General features: G+C 32.9%; 1 protein-coding gene across 1 annotated transcript in view; it reads left to right on the top strand.

Moving 5' to 3' along the window:
• The first annotated feature begins 14,398 nt into the window (after nt 1-14,398).
• Nucleotides 14,399-21,694, top strand: part of LOC108975319 (macrophage erythroblast attacher-like) — a 32,817-nt gene continuing 25,521 nt past the window's right edge. The window contains exons 1-3 of the mRNA XM_018943706.1: nt 14,399-14,522; nt 19,564-19,688; nt 19,755-19,897. Of these exons, the coding sequence (XP_018799251.1) occupies nt 14,432-14,522; nt 19,564-19,688; nt 19,755-19,897 (359 nt within the window). The 5' untranslated portion in view covers nt 14,399-14,431. The remainder of the gene's footprint in view (nt 14,523-19,563; nt 19,689-19,754; nt 19,898-21,694) is intronic.

Genomic DNA, 21,694 nt, shown 5'->3' with positions numbered 1-21,694 from the left:
TTCCTACGCCGGCGTTCCGCTTTGTTGACGATGATTTCCTTTTCACTTTTTTTATACCCTTAACTGAGTATATTAAGTTTACCAAGAAGCTTTTGACCTCCAGAAGGAAGCTTCGGAKATCCTGTGAAGATTAGCTTCGGTGCAGCCGATGTTAACGCTTTATCTTGTTTTATTTGTATTTAGGTTGTTTTATTTATTTATTAGTTTTGAGTTCGCGCCCGTATTTATTTTATTTTGTGTTGGTTTGCACGCACTTTTACCTATGGTTAGGTTTTGCTTTTTTTTTTAAATCACAATTTCATGCACATATTATGTATAATATTCTTTAATATTCTTCACTGCACAATAGGCTTTTCGTTATGCTGTATGTAGATGCATTTTTGTGTAAGTAGATGTATGTATACACGTGTGTATTTAATGCAGTTTTGTGTGAGTCAATGTATAGTATGTATTTATATACATGTAGATTTAATGGGGTTTTGTGTGTAAAATTATTAGAAATTTTCCCTTTGCTGTGCGGGATCAGCTGGTGTGATGTGGTTGGTTGGTCTACGTGTATGTGAATGTCGGTGTGTGTGTTCTCATAAGTAGTGTGGAATGTGGGTTGTAAGCCCTGATAACATAAGCTAAGTGCGTTTTATTTCTACATGATTTAGCTTGCGATGGTAAAATAAAATACGACTGACTTCTGCCGAAAATATAAGCTAGTGTTTTTTTAGAGGGCTATACCAGGGTGACGAATGAAAAATTTGGCGATTTTCGTTAATTTTTTAAGAGAAATTACGTGATTGAATAGTTGGAACTTCTTTGAACGTAAAATGATATAATTTCAGATATATTTTAAGATCTTTGTTTTTATTACAAAAATGTTGAAAAAATAACGGAGTTATGGACTGTGTGTCCGGAGGTGTCAAAAAAGTGCCCCAACTGCTGACATGATTCCGGGCGAATGATTAGCTGAAACAAAAAACTCAAAAGGTTTATTAGACTTAAAGGTATTTCCTAAACAATGACCTTTGATCCTTGATCGTTTCGAGAAAAACGCTTTTGAAATTTCATTTATATATGTTTCTACCTGCGAACGGTCGCTATTTAGAACGCTGCCATCCAAAAACTATTCAAGATACGACCTTCGAAAAAGCAAATAATTTTTTTTTTAAGTTAATGATATTGAAAAAGCGTACTTTTCTAATGACAATCTATCTTTGTGCTTGGAATGGATACAGTCAGACGAAAATTTGTTTTAGCCCTGGATATTGGATATGACTATATAATATTTGTAAAATGGTTTGAAAGTAAGTTCTCAAGTATATCTTAACAATTTAAAAAATTAATCTTATTAGCTTAGACATTTTCTGTCCCGAATATATCCCATATAAAAATTTCTAATTTTCCACCTGATTTTATGGTCAAAATGTGTGATATATTAATGAAATTAATATGAGATAATAACATTTAAGAAATGTCATTATATCCTTAATATAATGTATTTCGATCCTTTTTTGCCGTTTCTCGCATTAACTAGATATAAGATATAAATCTCAACGAAGGAAGATTTAAGTATAATTCTCTTTAACGGGAAGTAAAATATAATAATAAAATTAAAGCCCGGTTTCACAGTCCATAGTACTTAAGTTCAAATAAAATCTTAGCTAAGCATTGTTGCTGAATGAGTAGTCGTTTTTCGTTATAGGCAACATTTGTTTTATAAATGTCATCCATAAAAATATTTTGAAATATGATATTTAAATTATAAAAGATATGGGTTTTATAGTCGCCAGCTTATGGTTGCTTCCGATTTTGTTGGCTTTTCCTTGCCTTGATTAAAACACGTGCTTCAACTTTTACCTAACCAATACTTTTATTTGGAAAGTGGCGTGTTCTGGGCGAACAGATGTGAGAGAATAAAAATGGTGTGATCACTGTAAGAATGCGCAGAAGAATGAGAATGAACGAATAATGACAGTTGTTAACTGCGGTGCAGATAAATTAATAAGTGCTGCCAAGCCATCGAATTGATGGTGCTGCCCTTGGGTGTTAGGTGTGTTCGCGTACTACACTGCCACAAAGACATTTTACAAATTTACGTGGAAAGTTATATCGAATATGGATGAAAACAGCAAAATAACTCCAATTTTCACCCCTAGCGTGTCGGAGCACTTAATGGAACTGATGGAAATCCCAATGCGATTCCATATTTTTTCACAAAAAGTAATTTCTTATTATTATTCTTTTGTCAAATAATTGAAAATTCAAAACAATTCAGAACAAAAATCAGTTACTACTTAACCACTGCTTAAGTCTCCCATTTTCAGTACTTAAGTATGAACTGTAAAACATTATATTCCTGTTTTATCTTATGTATGGTATGGACTGTGAAACCGGGCGTAGGTGAGTCTATGGTCTAATAAATTAATATCCTAGCAAATTTCCTTGAACAATGCTTGAACCCCTTGGCTACATTTTTATACTTTTGCAACATATTGCTACAGAGACCAAAACTAATCGAGATAGACATAACATATATAAATGATCGGAATGATGAGACGAGTTGAATTTCCAGTTACTATCTTTCCTCTGCTSGTCTGTTTGTTTATTCAAGGTGACTCGTGAGTAAAAATTGAGATGTCGTAACAAAACCGCCTTCTAAAAGGTTTAATGTATATATTCCGTAAACCATTCGTGCTAAAACAATCAAATTCGCTCGGTACAAATTCCACAAGCACCTCTACTTACACTGTAAAAATGGATGATAACTGTGCATGCTCCTCCTATAAGATTATTGTTACTTACAGACAGTTCCCCACTGTACATAAACTAGAGACTGGCTTATCTCAGTGTACATAATATCCCTATTGCGGAGAAAGAGAAAAATTGTCTGGATTCAGGGACTCATATAAGTTTTTATAGAAGTAATCGAGATGTTGAATTAAAAAAAATCCATAAATCGACAATTTAGTATCCTGCTGCGATATTGAAAAACCAATAAATGAATATGACATATGAAGCTAATTATTATTTATTGATTATTCACCACGACGTTTAAAAGCAGTCTTGCCATCCAATGGCAATCATTATGCTTCGTTTTTAGGTGTATCCATAGTAGCGGAATACTGCAACATCCAATTCTTACTTGAGAAACTTTAGTGTATTGTTTAAAAATGGTAAACACAAAGTGTGATTGTGTGGTGATTGAAAGACAAATTTATTGGGATAGTCGATCCCGAGAATGGCCGCTTACAGGAACTTTAAATATATTTCGTAAAAACGTCAATAAAGAGAGTCTATCACATGAAAGTAAAGTAATTCTTTCAACACTATATGCAAAACTTGGCCTCGTAAATCAATTGATTATAGTAAACATAGTATAGAGAAAACAAAACTTTTAAGGACGTCTTCCAAAAATATCCCAAATGGTCAAAAGCGAAAATAAAAGAAGGCATTTTCAATGCGCCGCAGATAAGAGAACTTTTGAAACGCACTGAATTTAAAAAAATAGTGTATACGGTGAAAAAAGATGACTGGCACAGTTTTAGAGAACAGAATTTCTAAGATATGCTAGTTACGCAAGTATTGTTGATAAAATGGTGTATAGTTTTCAAAAAATTCGACGCTTTATGATTTTAAAATTGCACTTTCTGCATTGAATATTATTAAAGAGATTGAAAAGAGGTATCAGAGTATGCACCCCACAGGTAACKGAAGCCTGCTTTGTCCTGTATGGCTGAATGTAGGTACTTGCAGAATAAAGGTTATATATATATAGCTGAAATCTGAATGAGTATCTGTCCGTCAAGCTGTACTTTGTCTAAAAATCTTGATAAACTGGTACACGCGCAAAATATAAGCAACATAAGCAAAATAAATGTGATGCCCAAGATGAAATAAATGCGCTCACCAAATATTATTTCACTCAATTAATTGGCTGTATGTATATTTGGGGATTTTGAAAAAAAGGTTGAAAGAAAGTTTGCAAAAACTTGGTATTGAAAACAACTTTCAGTTTTATCAGGACATTAGTTGTTGATTAACTGCCCAAACGTAGTCAAAACTCCTGTATAAAGCCCGGACCTTAATTTAATTGAGCATTTGTGGGAAGAATTAGGACGCAGAATGCAGAGCAGGATGTGCACACGGAAGGGCTAGTTGAAAAATGCTTTACAAGAGGAGTTAAACAAGATTAGTCCGAATGTGTGCAAACGAATGAATGTTGAATCAACGATATTGCGAGCAGTAGAAAATCAAAAGGGTGTGCAACAAAATATTAAAAATAGTATTTTTTACCAGTAAACTTTTACATATTCATATCTTTTACGTCTTGCCCGACTTTCGCACAGTTTTTTTTCATGCGTTATATTTTATGTTACTTTGAACATATTATGTATTATATTATTGTTGTTTTTTAACAGTAAGACTACAATAAGTACAACAAAATAAAAAAAGATCAACTTGAATATCCTTTTTCATTACAATTTTATTATATGTAGAAATTTTGCCTGAATTTCAATGTGAGTGACTCTACATACAGTGGCTCACACCACTTATATCTTGGCAACAAAATACATATCGAAATGATTCAAGTTCCTAGTTGTTAATATGAATGTGTAGTTTGTAAAAGATACTCCATTATTATTTTTATTTATTATTTAATAACTTATAAGCAAAAAATCAGAAACGTAAACAAATTTTTCTAAACAGTATCATACACTTGTTTGATGTCACCCTTTCTAAGTAGATTTTTTTTTACATGCTTAGAAACTGCTGTATTGCAGAGGTGCGAGAGTGTGTCTGGAAATTATTGTTTTAATGGTAGTCGTCCTACGTACCGTCCATTATCTGATCGAATAGTTATGGCCAAAGCTTGCTATTTATTTGATAGCTTAGAAGCATATTGGTAAGTTGCGGTAAGACTATAGGTTTTGCTTGAATACGCTTGGGGTGAAATTAGTGTAATGAGTCAGATTGTATGTTAGTTTTGTACTACTCTCATTCCCGTAAATTCAAAATCGGCTTATTTTGTTGGCAGTTTTACCCTCTTTTGTGCCCTAGATGCTATGAATGATCGTTGTGATCCTTGATCTATAAGGGTTCTAAGTGTGAACAGTTCTAATCGGTGTTCGATGGAGACGACGGCTGTAGGTAGTAATACTGTATTTTGAATGTGTTTTGTGACTTTGAACAACATGGTGTCTCAGCATATTTTATTTATGGGGAGTTGCAGGTCCAACTAAACCCGTGGTTCTTTTAGAGAAAGTGCTATTTTGGGGTATATTGGGGAAAATAATTAAAGTTCAACATTGAATGATGAAGTTGTGGCAACAGACGCAATTGAATTTACTTTTGCAATCACCCCGATTATTGGCGTGGGACAAACAGTTTGTACTGAGTCTCTTGATTCCTTTCGTATATCTTTAATTTGTAAACTTCTCGCAAGTTTTAAGTTATTGACCTCCTGTACAAAGTTCGTATGTAACGTATGTTTGTTTTGTTCAGATGCAAACGATTGAGCTTTGACAAAGCTTCTATTTAAATTGTTGTTGCTACTAACTTGAGGTCTAATGAAACTTCGATTTAGGTCATGTTGAATGTATTTAATTCCGACCATTTTTTTTTAATTACACTTTCCGCAATTTCATATTCACAAAGAGCAACGATTTTGCTGGTAATGCCGCGTAGCATACGTCAAGGAGTGGAAGGTCCCTATTGTCAGTGGAAATATATTGTTTCGGTGACCGTCAAACAATTTGAAACAGTGGATTGAAGTTTCGTGAATGCCTCATTTGTTTCTTTCTGAATTTTTGGTAACTTAACTAATATCATCACTTCTTTATCGAACAATATTCTTTCGTGCATTTAGAGCTTCCCAAGCTAATTTGAAAATTTCAAGTTTTGTGTTTGYGATAATTCTACTCTCGGTCGCGGAATAGGTGCAATTGTTTTTTTAGTTTTAATTGATCAGAGTTCATGCTTTTGTGTCTTCATATAGGTCTAATGTATTGCTAAAACCGTTTGCAAATCAGCATTTTAAATAGAGGTGTATAACTTTGAAAAAGTACTTACATATATGTGATGTTCACGTGTTTTTAGTGTTTTTTTTTACCGCGAAGGTTTTTTTTTAATATATTGTACATTCTGCTTTTAATATTGCTATAACTCCAGAACGCACAAACCGATTTCCATGGTTTTGCATTCGTTGTAAAGGTCTCGGGATCCGTGAGGTTTATAACAAAGAAAACTTAGGAAAATTTTCAACAGAAAAGCGGGAAAATCTTTTTTTACATACAGCGCCATCTCTGATACATAGCATGTACTACAAACCAATATTTTAAGTAGATKGAGYCGGTGCGTGATACATTGTTTGACAGCTACTCATTGTTCTCTGCTCATTTAATTTCATGTGACAAATATATTGTGTTCACTGTTAAATTGTGAAAAAAAATTTAAAAAAATAAGTTATTCGTTTCCTAACATTTCAATTAGAAACCATCAAATCAATCACGTGTGTTGTACAAATTTGTATTCAATTTCAACAGCAGGCATTTGTCTTTAAGGTGGTAAGTTGAACTGTGTAAATTATGTGGATCGTGCAATTGAGGTTAAATTCACCACTCTGTCCATAGTCCAAAATGCCTAGTGGACGACGTGCGAACAGCGGCCGCCGCAAAAGACATGCAAGCCAGCAACAAGTGTATTCACAGAACTTAAGCGAAGAAAGACAAAATATAATAAGAGAAAATACCCAACTGAGACAACGCGTGAGGACACGAAGATCACTGGATTAATAATATACAATCGCCTGGCATTCCAAACGCAAGTGAGAAAGTCAAACTGGAGTCATAACTTATACCACCACAGCCACTGAAAGCATTGTTCGGTGGAAGTGATTCCGATTCCACCCATTTTCTTCAACACATCCTTGAATACAATAACTTCTTTCTCATGACTTCCTTTGGAGCTAATATCATTCGAGTAGGCGGCTTCATGCCGACTTGCAAGGTAAAAGATACAACACACATAACCAATCACTCAACCCAACACAATGAATTGCAACACATAACAACTACATATACATCACACACTACACAATCACACGATCAGAAGTTACAACGTATTCTTCTACATAATATTATGGTTGTTTGCAATTACAGATACAAGGACAAATACATCATTTGCATGGATCAATGGAGCCAACACCAGATCAACAACCGCATCAATTTCCGCAAATTTATTTCATTTCATGGATGGTGGATCAGCTGAATGTGCGGTGCAATATGCAGGGAATACAACAACTAAAGAGACGAGTTATTGAATAGTGGCAATCATTTTTTGAATGCTGTGGTTATTATGTTCAAAAGAGCGTTGGAACGAATGCCATTAGATAGACACAAATTTGTCATAAGAGCGGACTGTAGCCCAACAGGTGAACATGTACGCAGATTCAATGCACCCACCGTGAGCAACTAAATCGCGAGACATTGTCGTTCAGCGAAGAAACAATATCATGCATAGTGTAAACGAGACACATCACTTGTACGATGCGTTACAATATCCAATCATTTATTGGCAAGGGCAAGACGGATGATGTTGAAGATGGTCGATTACAGGTACAATATTCATGCACTAAGTGTTTGCGGGATAAATTTAAAAAATCATTGTTTTTCACATGGGGTCATTGTCGTGATGAAACTGCCAATCAGGCTGCATTTTTTTGATAGCGTGAGATAACATTGGGGTTTGCACTATATTTTTATATTGGAATCCGTCCATATTCCCTTCTATTAAGTAAATAGGTCATAATCTTCTTCTTAATTGCCGTTGACACCGCTTACGCGATTATAGCCGTGTTAACAACAGCGCGGCAGTAGCTTCTTCTTTTCGCTACGTGGCTCCAATTGGCTASTCCAAGGTCCTTCCAACGGAGTGGAGGTCTTCCTCTTCATCTGCTTCCCCCGGCAGTTACAGCCTCGAATACTTTCGGAGCTGGAGTGTTTTCGTCCATTCGGACAACATGACCTAGCCAGCGTAGCCGCTATGTTTTAGTTCGTTGAACTTATGTATGTCAACGTCGTCATATATCTCATATATCTCATACAGCTCATCGTTCCATCGAATGCGATATTCGCCGTGGCCAACGTACAAAGGACTTTGCTTCTCAATTGCCTACTCAGTCCGAAGTAGCACCTATTGGCAAAAATTATCCTGCGTTAGATTTGCAGGCTGACATTGTTGGTGGTGTTYACGCTGGTTCCAAGATAGACGAAATTATCTACGACTTCGAAGTAATGACTGTCAACAGTGGCGTGAGTGCCAATTCGCGAGTGCGACGACTGTTTGTTTGATGACAGGAGATATTTCGTCATAATCCCTGACCAGAAAAGCATCCTCAACCATTATATTACCTCCCCCATGCATTACTGCACCCTGCAAATATCGACGGATTATACAATATCCTGTTGGTCTTCGTACTCCTGTCATTCTATCTGAGTTTTGAAAATTAAATTTGGACTCATCTGAAAACAATATCGACTTCAATTGGTCTACACACCACATTTGCAGTTTCGCAAATTCCAAATGTGCTCACCGATTTTTTGGAAATATTTGATTTTTTCGCAGCACGGAAGCTAAAAGGACCAGCATCAATGGCGCATCGTTGTACTGTACGCGTACTCACTCTTAGTTGTAAACTATCTACAACTCTTTTGCTGATATCTTTGGATATTTTTTAAACTCGTGCACTATTCTCAAGTCATCCTCTACCGAATATACTCCAATATTAAGTTTTTTAACGGTTCCTTCGGCTTTGTTCTTGCGTAAAATAGCAGAAACAGTTGATTTCCCCAGAGAATAAATTTTGCAAACCTCATTTACCGAACATTTTTTGTGAATTCGCTTAAAATTAATAATTTAAGTTAACTTGAATGTGTGTTGCTACCCTTTTTATCTAAAGCAAGTTTTTAGTAGCATTATTCAGGAAAAGTTTATGTATTTCGCAACACACCAATGGGCCTATTCTGTAATTCAATTCGAAAAAAAATTTACTCGAATTCGGATTTTTTATATTCCGCAACTCGATTTTCGGATTTTCAAGCCGATTTTCGAATAAAATATTCCTTAGCTTTTGAGTTGTAGAAAGCAAAAACTAAAATTGTACGTATTTATTCTGGCACAGGGTGGTGCAACTTTCGCATAATTATAAAGTAGACCCGAATTTCGAATAAAATACATTTATGAATCGAGATACAGAATAGGACCCCCTGTTCTCATTAAAAAAAACAATTCGATGAAGTGTGATCTACGATTTATAATTATAAGTACCCGCAAAATTCTTTTTCCTTTTTTCTTTTGAAAAATAAAACTTCATTGTTTCTTAATATAGAATATATGATCTTTCTTTCGACAAAAAAAAAAAAAAATTTCTTGTGCATCTATGTAAAAAGTTATGACGGAATATATGTGAGACTCGAGTTAGTCCAATGAGTTTTGTCCGACACTGTCTATTTTTCTTATTCCACAGTATATACTTGTATTTTCTTTTCCTTGGAAACTTATTTCCTCACATAATATACAGTTATGGACAATAAAATAGAATCAAAGGTGTTGCTTTGAAACAATGACAGATTTTTTTTTTGAAATKTTTCATTTATGTAGTAATTTTTTTGCATAATAACAAAGGCAATAATATGTACTTTTAAAAAAGAGGAAAAGGTAGCATTGTCGAGTTTTACAGTTAACTGTAAWTTAAGAAGTGTAAATGGGTCACGCGTAAGGGCAAATTGCAAAAATATGAAATTTGACTCAAATATTTGCGTGTGATGCCTTAAAATTTCCGAAATAAGGTTGAAAAGATAGTCGGACTACAAATAAATTACTGTTCAAGTCGTTGGAAATATTGCATAATTGCCGATGCACATACAATTTAAGGCCTCAGCAGCCATTCAATAAGAATTTTGTGCAAAAATTTCTTCAAAGGTGCCAATGCTGAGAAAACACATAGATGGAATTCAGTTTGCAAAACGACACATTAATTGGCGGAGCTGAAAATAAAGAAAAAATGGTTCGACATTTTATGAGTGAGTTCGACGTCCAAAAAACAAAGAAATGTGCGTCTGCTACACGACTAGGTCCTCCAAACCCTTTGGGGGTAATGGATTAGGAATATTATAATGAGGGACCTATTTTTTTTTGGATACAAGAGAACATAGACCGCCATATATACGTTAAAGTTTTCGATAAGCCATACTTCCATATGCTGAATAGAATTCTCCTTGCATTTTGGCAATTCCAACAAGAGAACGACCCGAAAAATACTTCGGGTCCTGCAGAAAATGGTTTTCAGATAGCGTGGTAGCGTTATGGCATAGCCAGAGTTAACAACAGATCTGAATCTCATCAAAAACTTTTGGTTAATTTGGTATTGCATCCCTTAAACCGAATAATAAGGCAGAATTCTGAGAGAAGGTAAATAGGTCTTTTATTCCGTTCCACAGAACACTTTCGGTAGCATAATTAGGTCCATGCCTAGAAGATGTGAGAATTTACGCATTGAAGTAAAAAACAGCAAATAGAAATTCACAAATAATTAGTATTATTTGAAAAACTTGAACTCCCTCTAAAATGGCTGGGTCACCCAAATTGCACATTTTGTAGAAAGTGAAAATTTGTTTGCAAAAAAATTATAAGGAGTGAAGTTTTATTACTAATTAAGGTTGGCTACGATAAAGTTATTTAATTAGAGTGGAAATGGACCGTGGTAAGCACACAATATGAAGAAATCCGGGAAAGCTGTTCATAAATTGCTGTTTTATTGAATTTTTCCCGGAAAACGGTTTATTATGGTTTTATACTCGTAAAAACTAACGAGATATATTGACAAAAAAAAAAAACCTACAACCACCGCGAAAGACCACAATTGCTGAAGATAACGTCATGGTCTGGAGAAGTAGTTCCAACCCTTTTAAGTCTTCATGACAAATAATGCAGGAAATGAAGAATATGGATTAAATATATCGTAGAAGTCTGTGGCTGCCCGAGTCAAAGAAAGCCACTTCTGTCAAAGCGGCACATCAAAATCGGCTAAGTTTCGCGAAAACAAATAGGAATAAAACMCTTAATTTGTGAGAAATGTACTATGAATGAATGAAACGTAAATTAATAAAAATGGTCCTGATAGGAAAAGTAATGTTCGTCGTCCTAAAGGTCAATCGGTGAATTCCAAGTACACAAAAAATACGATAAAATATGCAGGCGGAAATATGATGATATGGGGTGACTTTTCCTACCATGGCGTGGGCCCAATTATTCCAATTTAGGGAAAAATGGATCGGTATCAATATTGAGACATATTAAGAATGGAAACATTTGCTTTCAATTGCATGGCTTAAGAAAGAAAAAATTAATGTTTTAGATTAGCCAATATTAAGTCCTGACCTTAATCCAATAGAAAACTTATGTAGCGATGTTAACCTTAAAATTGCTGCTAAAAATTTAAAAAATTTTGAGGATTTATGGGAAGGTATTAAGGAAGCTTGGTACTCCATCCCAAAGATGAGATGCGAGAGACTTGTAGAAAGTATGGTATGCGGATGTGATGCTATAACACCAAATCGTTGATTAAATTTCACTAATTTCACATGATTTTGCATGTTTGGCAAAATTTGTTATTTAAGTGACCAAGACATTTTAGAGGGAGTTCAAGTTTTTCATTTAATACTAATTATTTGTGAATTGCTATTTGGCTTTTTTACTCTAATGAATAAATTAATAAACAAGTAATCATATTTTATTATCGTTTGGATCTTTGTCAATCGTATTAGTGCTTATTGCTTCCTATGACTAAGTGTGCTATTTGCGTGACCACGGCTTTATGTATATTTTACACTTTATGCTTTAATTTGTTTTTATAAACCACCCGATGACTTGATTGTTATTATTTTAAGTTCCATCGGTGTTTTTTGGACAAAATTTCGATTTCTTTGGCACCGCAATCTGAAGGTACCGTGGGAAAGAAGATGTCCTCCTGATTAAAAAATATATAGTGTTATAGGTACCGCAAACGCGAGTTTACGAGATATTTGACTTTAAAATTAAAAAATTCCAAAAAACCCAACATCTTTTACACTACATTTAACATAATTTATTCACATTTATCCCTTCAAATTCATTAAACTGAATTGTAGAAGTTTACACAAATTCACATTTTACACTACTTGCTGGTTTTATATGTAAKAAATCTATATTTAAAAATTACTTTTTAAGCTTAGTATCCAGTTCTCAAGAAATGTAAAAACGTCATATAAAAAAACGCTTAACAAATGGTCAAGAATATTTCCTGCGGTAAATTTTCTTGTGTTAGTATGCTCTAAAGAAATCTAGTACTAATTTTTAATAAATTTTTATACATTTTAATTAACCAACAATTGTTTCTTGAAGGAAATTCAAWGTAATCGTTAAATTCATCCTAAATTAGTTAAAATCATTATTATGAAGTATAGTTCATTTTGGTAAAAACTTCCCAATTATCAAGAACATTCTTTAAACCGTGATGAGAATATTTATGTTACTACACACACACATGCATACATATTACACACATTGTTTATTTTCTTTGTTTATTCTCTCTTGATATCCTAATATGGATCGTTCACAATGCGTAACCAGCTGTCAAAATTACTTGAAGAAATAATGTATTCTTTTCTTGAGCAATTATTTAAGAGCTCGATACTTATCTTTGCACTTGACAAATACTATATGATTGTCTCTGCTTGATTCTGATGTGACGGTTGCTCAGGTAAGAGTCAACTAGATTGGTTAGATACTGTGCAAAGTGAAGTCTTATTTTGTGAAATAAGCCATATACCATACTCTATCGAACGCCTGGGATGCTCCAAGAAAAACGCTTTCTAATTGTGTTATTATTTTTTTTTTTCATTGCATCTTCGATTAGGCTCGTCATTCGATGAACGTGATCGATTTTGGAATGTTGAGGTCTAAGTCCAAATTGATTCAATTATGTTCTTGAGTCTTCTTATGGTTACATCTTCAAGAAGTTTGGACGAAATAGGCAACAGGTTTTTGTACCATAATGATTTCAGATACCTTCCATGACAATGGGGCGTATCTGAGATTTAAGTAAGCGTTTATTATCGTTTGTTTGGCTATTGCTTTTCGCGTTAGATTTTTTATTACAGGAGCAGACACCAAGTCGAAGCCGGTAAGTCTTTTTTTATTTTAAATCTAGTTTAAATGATATTTTCCACTTCTTTTGGTTTGATTTCACCTAAGTATTACGATTTTTCCAGCTACGGTAAAGTGCCCAGTACCATAAAATTGTAATATATACAAATGTTATATTACATTGATGTAAAATTTATAATATTATAATATACTTTTATAATTAAATTAATAAAATAAATTTTACTTATTTGTGTTTATTAAATATAAATGACGTATTATTCATATATATTGAAAAATATTGGAAAGAATTTTTTTATAGTTAATAAAGATAAAAAAACTCACCCGAAAGTACATATAAGGAAAACACTGTCGCTAAAAAATCCTTCATATTTGGTTTTTAAGATGTGGCTATGCTGGTTTTTTTTCATAATTTTAAATACACTAACTTTTTGATTGTAATAAAAAGGTAAAGATTTATAATTGACTTGAATTTTTAAGGGACTTGCGTTTCGAACGCTTACAATGAGAGMTGTGATCACTTCATCATTTCCTTTTTGTTCTCAATTTTCCAAGAATGTGGGGGTGGGGTGAGTTGTGTGGTGTCATCAAGGTGGTTGTTTATGTATGTCTGATGTGGATGCTAAGTAGTGATATGGTTAAATTGCTTATCCATATACAAACGAACATATTTAATAAATAAAAAATAAAATCTTATTATTTAAACATACATATGTATGTATGTATGTATTTTTATTCATACTTAGAACTAAATAAGTTAAGTATTTATTGTAAATACTTATATTTATAATAGATAACGCCTTTGGAAATATTCGGAGCGTACGCACATCTAAAACACGGCAGACGCGTCTTCCGTCTATCACAACATGATCGATCTGGGTTGGTGACTTCGCGATCCGGAGGCTTGATGAATTTTCTTATGCTGGAATGTAGTAGTACTACAGATAATAATATTTCGGGCCCCAGCGAAGTCGACCAGCCCCAACCCAATTGGGGATGTTTTCTCGTGTAGGGTGAATTTACAGACTCTCGTGCCTTCTTTGCCCACCCTGGCGTTAAAGTCGCCTAGCACGATTGCGATATCATGGCGGAGCGTGGGCATAAATCAACGATATATTGACGAACTTCGCTTTGATGCGAACTGTGGCTAGACGGGTGAATGAGCAGTACTCGGCGACGGAGTTTGACTCCCACCACGAATCCCACACCAAATTTGAGCTTTATATGACCACTGTAGTAAATGTCACAAGGATCTACTCGCCTCAGTCCTTGTCCCGTCCATTGCTGTTCTTGGATGGCCAATATCCCAATTAAAAGACCGGACATTCCAGGTATCGTAATCCCTAATTCGTTTGTCATGGTCGTCATCAAAAGAGGGTGTCGTTAATCTGAGGCTGGTCGCTAAATATTAAAAATTAAAAATATTAATATTTGCAAAACATACAATCAATTTTTGTGAGTGTATATGAATAGGGTTGTTAATCTCGATGTAATAAATGGTGGTTGATATTTCTGATGCATTGATGTTTTTATTCGACGCATCAATGTTAGTACAATATATACGTCACATGGTACCAGAGTCTGCTGTTTGCACGTTTTGTTTCGTAAATTGCAATTTAGAAAAATGATTCAAATTAAAAATTACATTAACATTAGGAAAATAGTAAGAATACATATATTTTAATGAATATGTTTAGTTAACATTTTGATGATTATTATTAGCATACGTACATGCACTTRTTTTTTTAAAATTGAATTTAGTACCCACAAGCTGTTAATTTCACATTATACAAAAATGTTTAAAGTCTTGATCCATATAAAATAAGAAAAAATTGTTTTCCTAAAATGCATTTGTTCCAAATAATAGATTATCTACCTTTTCCCCTTAACCCATAATTATTGTCATCCTCTTCTAATTTTTAAATTATTCAGGAACACAAACATGTGCTTCTATAGTCCGAACCTGTCCGGTTGACGCCTTTTTTGCAAATGAACATTTCATGGTAACCTATGCCCACACAAAAATTTTGCTTCCCTCAATGGCAATATATTTGGTATTTGGATTTTTAGGGTTAATACTATTTCAAACGCCAAGAGATCGACTTGGACGCTTCAGATAGTTCTGATGATACAATCTTTCTTGGTATGCGTACTGACCATCATAAGTTAGATCAAGAAAATTTAAAGATAAACGGAAATAATTTGTTAGATATGTCAGATGAGYTGTCTATATATTTGCGAACTCCAGTTAGAAAGCTAGCAGAAAATCCATTGGAAATTCGGAACGTTTTACCTACACAATTTCCTAAACTAGATAAAGTAACTTGCAAATACTTAACAATTGTTGCTACATAAGTTCCATCCAAACATTCATTTTCGAAACCTAATCAAACAATGAGCAAACTAAGAAATATAATAAAACATGAATTGTGAAAAGTTGAGAAAAATAATGTTTGGGTTTGTAAAAACTTAGATGGAATAAGTTTTGATGTAGTTTGTATTAGAGTATTTTTAAAAACTTAAACTACTAATTACTATGATTTTTAAATACTTTAATAAAAACTGTTAAAATTCAAATTAATATGGCAAAGAGGTATATATTGCAAAACATATGCAAATACATAAATGTAACTTAATTACTTTCAGAATAAGTAATACTTTYATTGATAGTGATATATTCAATGCATTATATAACATCGATGTCAAGTTTCGTTACATCATATCGAAAGCATTGATGTTTTGCCTTAGTAGGCATAGGTAATACATACCATATGTACTATTAGGAGCAAAAATAGCAGAGATATATACAATTTATGAAAATAGTAAGACTTTGTTATAATTTTAAAATTCTTAATTTATTCTTGAAAATCTATGTCGTTCACTCAAAGTAGTTATAATTCATTGTTTTACAGTCGTTAAAGCGACATTGTTTTTCGAAATATGTTTGTGATATACGAACCAATCGTAAGTTTAGCATATGTACGAATTTATGTAAAAAAAATAGCTGAGGACGCATTAAATTATATTTTAAATGTGTCATTTAGAGAGAAGAAACAAATTCACACAAAAAAAATAATTTGGATAAGTTGGATAAGTGGATATTATGAAGTTGAACAAAGAGCACTTTAATGCTTTTTGGGAAGACACTTCAGAAAAGTTAAACGCTATGGTTCCCTCGAAGAGAAGGTCCACTACACTTTCCTTTAATACATCAGTAGAGGGATTGAAAGGTATACAATGTTTTGGAACGGAATTTCTCCCTAGCCCCAGATGCGAAATGAAATATCATTTTACCGTGTAACCAGCAAATGAAACAAATCGAGATACTGATCACCTGAACCAAAGTACACCGCAAAAAAAAAAACAAAATAAACAAAATATGTCTACTTGAGGAGCAAATAAATATCCAAAAAAAGATGGAGGACAATGTTTTAAAAGTTCTAAACATGCTTATGAAGCAACAGAACGAACATACACAAGAACAGTCTGATAAAAACAGTTGGATTAGAAAACTTTCTGAGATTGAAAAAGATAATTGAGCTAAATAACACGATAAGTACAGTTAAACACGGCATCATGGTATGGGGTTTTATGTCAGCGGTGGGTGTTGGAAATCTCGTATTCATTGCGGAGATAAAAAGTAAAAAAGAATACCGAAGAATAAATTAAAAGAAAGCGCGCAAAAGCTAAACCTTGGGGATCACTTTTATTTTCAACAGGACAATGACCCCAAACACTGCTCATGGCGTGCGTATGTGGATCATATACAATTTATCTTATATTCTTCCGACTCCTCTACAGACTCCAAACCTAAATCCCATAGCACATTTGTGGGATGAACTCGGTAGGCGTGTGAGTAAGCAAAATATTATCCAGCAACTAAAGGAAGTTCTTCAACAAGAATGGCAAAATATAGAGCCAAGTGTGAAAAAAAATTAGTTTACTCTATGCAAAATAGACTGAAAGATGTATTGAAACAAAAGGGTATGCCCACCAAATTAATTTTTTTTATTATAAGTTTTCTTGTTAAACAAAAGTGTGTGAATAATTTTGTCCCTCACGAATGCTATTATAGTATTATACCATTTTTGTAGATTTATTTAAAATTTAAAATTTATTTATATTTAATAYTATTTGATAAATTATTGCTAGAACAAACCTATACCCTAGTGTTTATTATTTAAAAGATACAACTGTTTTTGTGATAAACTGAGTGATGTATGAAAAATTATGTCCGCAGTGCATATCATTCTTACAACATCTTCATTGGAATATACATTTTCAGTTGTATCCAGGTTTAACTCTTTTATGTTATCATATGTATTGTTAGTTCTCGTTCACTACAAAGACAATGAAATACCGATTTTAATAAACCTATTGTTTTCTCAATAACAAATCGGCCTTTAGCATGATATGTGCAAGTTATTGGTTCTTGAAACGGAGTTATGAGCCACGGTTGAAGGGTAGTCAAGGGTAGCCACGGGTAGTCTTTGTCACCTTTACAAAATATATATTCGATTAGTACATTCGTATAAACTTTTAGCATTTTTAGCAAATTATTCTTACCTAGTATTAAATATGAATGTCCTCTCCTATAATTTGACGTGCTAATGATTTTCAAATCCCTCATATCAAATATATTATATGAGAATCACGACTGCCGGGATACTTAGCACAAACGTATCGTATTTGCATCTTGTGGTCACAGGCCTATATATGAAAACATATACGTGTATATAGAATATTGAGTGAAAAGTTAATTTTGAAAAAGCCTAACTAATAACATCAGACTTGAGAATCGTTTGCGGTTAAAATACAGATGTTTATCTCTTGACGGTACCATTATCTTTATCATTGCCACACCATAAATTTTTGATTTTCCAACAAAATATGTTTTTGCTTCTAATACCTCGCTGGCGGTCATGTCAATGGAATCTTGAACATAGCCTGTACTCAAGAATGTTGAGTACTTTATCTAATACAACACAAAATGTCGATTGGCCATATTCATATTTAAATACTGAAGTTMTTTCCAATGCAATGTTGATAACTGGCTTTAGCTAAGAAACTTAGATATGCAGCAAGTTTTAGTTTTGGAGAAAGACAACCTTGTCTTTTGTCATTTTCAAATTCATTTTCGGACTTCCCCAAATTGTATATAAATGCCCTTTTGTTTATCCGATGATGGACTTCTTATGTACATACGTACACATGTGAATAAAAAATAGGGTTTTTAGCTTAAATAGTTCAACTCACTTATAGTCATCCATTTCCAACACGTCTACTGAAATATTCCTCAAATATTCAATATATTCGCCTACGACGAATGACATTATTTTGATCATCACTATCACTTAAATATAATATAATTGTATACATTTTAAATATTTGTATAAACGAACCAACAAGCTAAGACTATTTAATTTTTCMAACTTGTCAAATTTGATGATAACACAATTTACTAATGGTTTTATCAGATTGTCGASGGTATCAATGATCGCATGAACATTTTCTGTCGAAATTTCTTTCCGAACCAATAATTTATATCAAACAAACAACACTTGATCGCGACAAACAACTATCTCCGAATGCCTTTTCCGACATTCTGAATATTTTGACACCAAAAATTTGATTGAGCACACAAGATTTAATTAAAATTCTTTCTTGAATAAGTTCACTCATCGTAAACATCGACGAATGTACTTTATGAACTTCATATAGACAAACGTATGATTATTTTCATATCATTGACAGTCAGAATAATACAAAAAAATTTTCGAAGACTGGGTTTTCGCGCGAAATTTAAATTAAAAGGCAACGTAGTAGTAGTATATTAGCAAGTAGTATATTATATTCAATATAAATATATCTAGCATGTGGTAAAATATTCAAATAAAACTAATTGCAGCGTATTATGATGAAACAAAAGTTAAAAGCCGAACACTGAATTTTCACTCTATAGGTGTTATAAGCAATTAGTTAATATTGAGTATAGTATTTAATATGAACTCTCCTTTTGAATCATAATTTGGACAGCGATTTTATATAAGTAGGTAGTATTTTATATAAATAGGTAGTATTGTTTAATTTTAATTAAGTTTTACGTCTAATTGCAAGATTTCTTTGACTATCTTTATTGTTCAAGAGTGCTGGTTTTCACGGCGACATTAGCAATGGCGAAAAGATGGTCAGTTCGCTTGTTTTGTGAGATACCGGCCTTAATTTAATGCGACATTGATTTAATCTTGCTACGTTGTATTTTTCAATCTTTTGATAGTCTATAAATTCATAAGCTTCTAAGGAGAAAAATAATATTATAGGAAAATAATATTTTGCACATATTTTAATCCGCATCTTCTCTTATATTTACAGATACCGAACCATACAAAACCTTATTCAGTGAAGCACGCTGGAACGATCTTGTTTTAAATTTTCGAAATGAAAACTATCGTTTATTTCAACTATCAACTCAGTCTTTACTCAGTGTTGCAATACAAGTGAGGGCGAAGAATAATATTTAAAAATATATTAATTTTATTTTTTTTATTTTGGTGTTTCTTTAGGCTGGATTGTCATCATTAAAAACACCACAATGTTATTCTCCAAACTGTAAAAATCCTCATTGCCCTGTTTGTCAAGAAGATTTCAATAAAATCGCTAGGAATTTGCCATATTCACATTGTGTTCAGAGTCGCCTAATTTGCAGGTAAGACACCTACGGCCATGACATCATTGTAATTGCACAAAATTTATTTTACCATACAAAGCTTATAGTTATTAATAATTTTAAAAGGAAAATAATATTTGAGCGTGGATCTTGGAACACATTCTTATTTATTATTTAGCAGTTGCGTAAGACTTGATTACATTTTCTCCTAACGTGAGAACTATTTTATGAATTGTCATGAAATTTTGACAGAATTCTAGACGAGATTTTTTAAAAGTTCATAGTTATTTTTTTTATAAGTGGTTTTTGAAACATCTTCGCACATCCTTATATTAGACAAAGCCGAGACAGTATAACGATCATATACATGTACGTATTAAGCTGTATATTTAAAAGCAACCCTATGTCGTGTGACAATACACAATATACAATGACAATATTGTCAGCTCAACGAATGTCTTAATTTTTCTCCCACTAGCGGTAAGAGCTTAAAGACTTCATTCAGTTTAAACAATTGGTTCTTCGGGACTGTCAAAGAGCTGAGCCAAAAATTAAAGTAATGTTTTATCAAACAGCCAAAAATAAAAATTCTAGTTAAGAAAAAAGGCAATTAACAACATTGGTCCATGAAGTCAAAAAAGAAGTTGACCCAAATAAATATTTATGTAAGCCGGAATAGCAAAGACTAYCTGTCTATATACAGTATGAAACCTCCAACAACTGGATACTGACAGTTCCACAATTTTTGTCCGCTTGGGTATGTTATTAAAATATATACATATGTACATTCCTTTAGAATACTTGGTAATTTAGTTCTTATATTTAATTTATATTCTGAGATGGCTCGTATTTATAATAAATTAGTTTGTCTAAATACATATCTATTTATCAGTGCTTGAGTTTTCGACTTCTTTGACCATAGTTTGCAAACTTATATAAAATTTTTGAAATGACATTGAATGAATTTCGGTATAAATGGGGTATGTACGAATAGGGGAGAAGGACAGGCAAAAATAATGTTGCTAACAATGTTTCACTAAATTTCATATTTTTCACTTTGCATATTTAAATATACACTCTAAACATTGAAATAAGTTCRTATTTCGCTATTATTTTGTTATATTTCAGCTATATTTATTATTATACTTATTAATTTAAAAATCACCAAAACAGCACACTCATCGGTGAAAAGGTTAGATTGTTTACAATTATGAGAAAAACGAGCATTGCCACATCTTAAACACCAAATATGTAGGATTTTCAACGATTTTTCTATGTTTGTATTTTCGCGTGATACTTTCCAACATTTTTCAAGGTATAATTGAGTTGTGAACATTTCTTTATTATACACATGTATACAAGGTGCGTTCCAAAGTAAACATGATTTTTTGAATCTAGCTAGAAACTGCTATCTTAATCGATTGTTTAGTGAAAATTTCATGGCATTTTTGGCAATTTGTCTCATCTATCGACGCTTGTTACCGATTATTTGACCAAAAATCACATTTTAACCATTAAGCACTCACCGTATTTACCTGATATGGCACCGTGCGACTTTTTCATTTTAAGAACAATGCATTTTAATATGAAAGGAAAGCGTTATCCAGACGTAGAAGCCATTCAAAAGGCTTGCACCGGCATACTGGCGGCCGTACCGCCCAACGAGCTAGTTAATTTTTAACATAAGTAAAAATGAGTCAAAAGAATATAAAGAAATGTCTACTCTTTATTTATACTCTTAATATTAACTTATTACATGGTTCTTACTTCTATTTATACTAACTAGTATGTTTACTTATTACTAGTTGATAGTTTCTTTAAATACAGATTATATTT

This window comes from Bactrocera latifrons, unplaced genomic scaffold (genome assembly GCF_001853355.1).
Source record: "Bactrocera latifrons isolate USDA-ARS-PBARC rearing strain unplaced genomic scaffold, ASM185335v1 scaffold_636, whole genome shotgun sequence".
Lineage (NCBI taxonomy): Eukaryota > Metazoa > Arthropoda > Insecta > Diptera > Tephritidae > Bactrocera > Bactrocera latifrons.
This window is presented reverse-complemented; position numbering and strand designations above follow the sequence as displayed.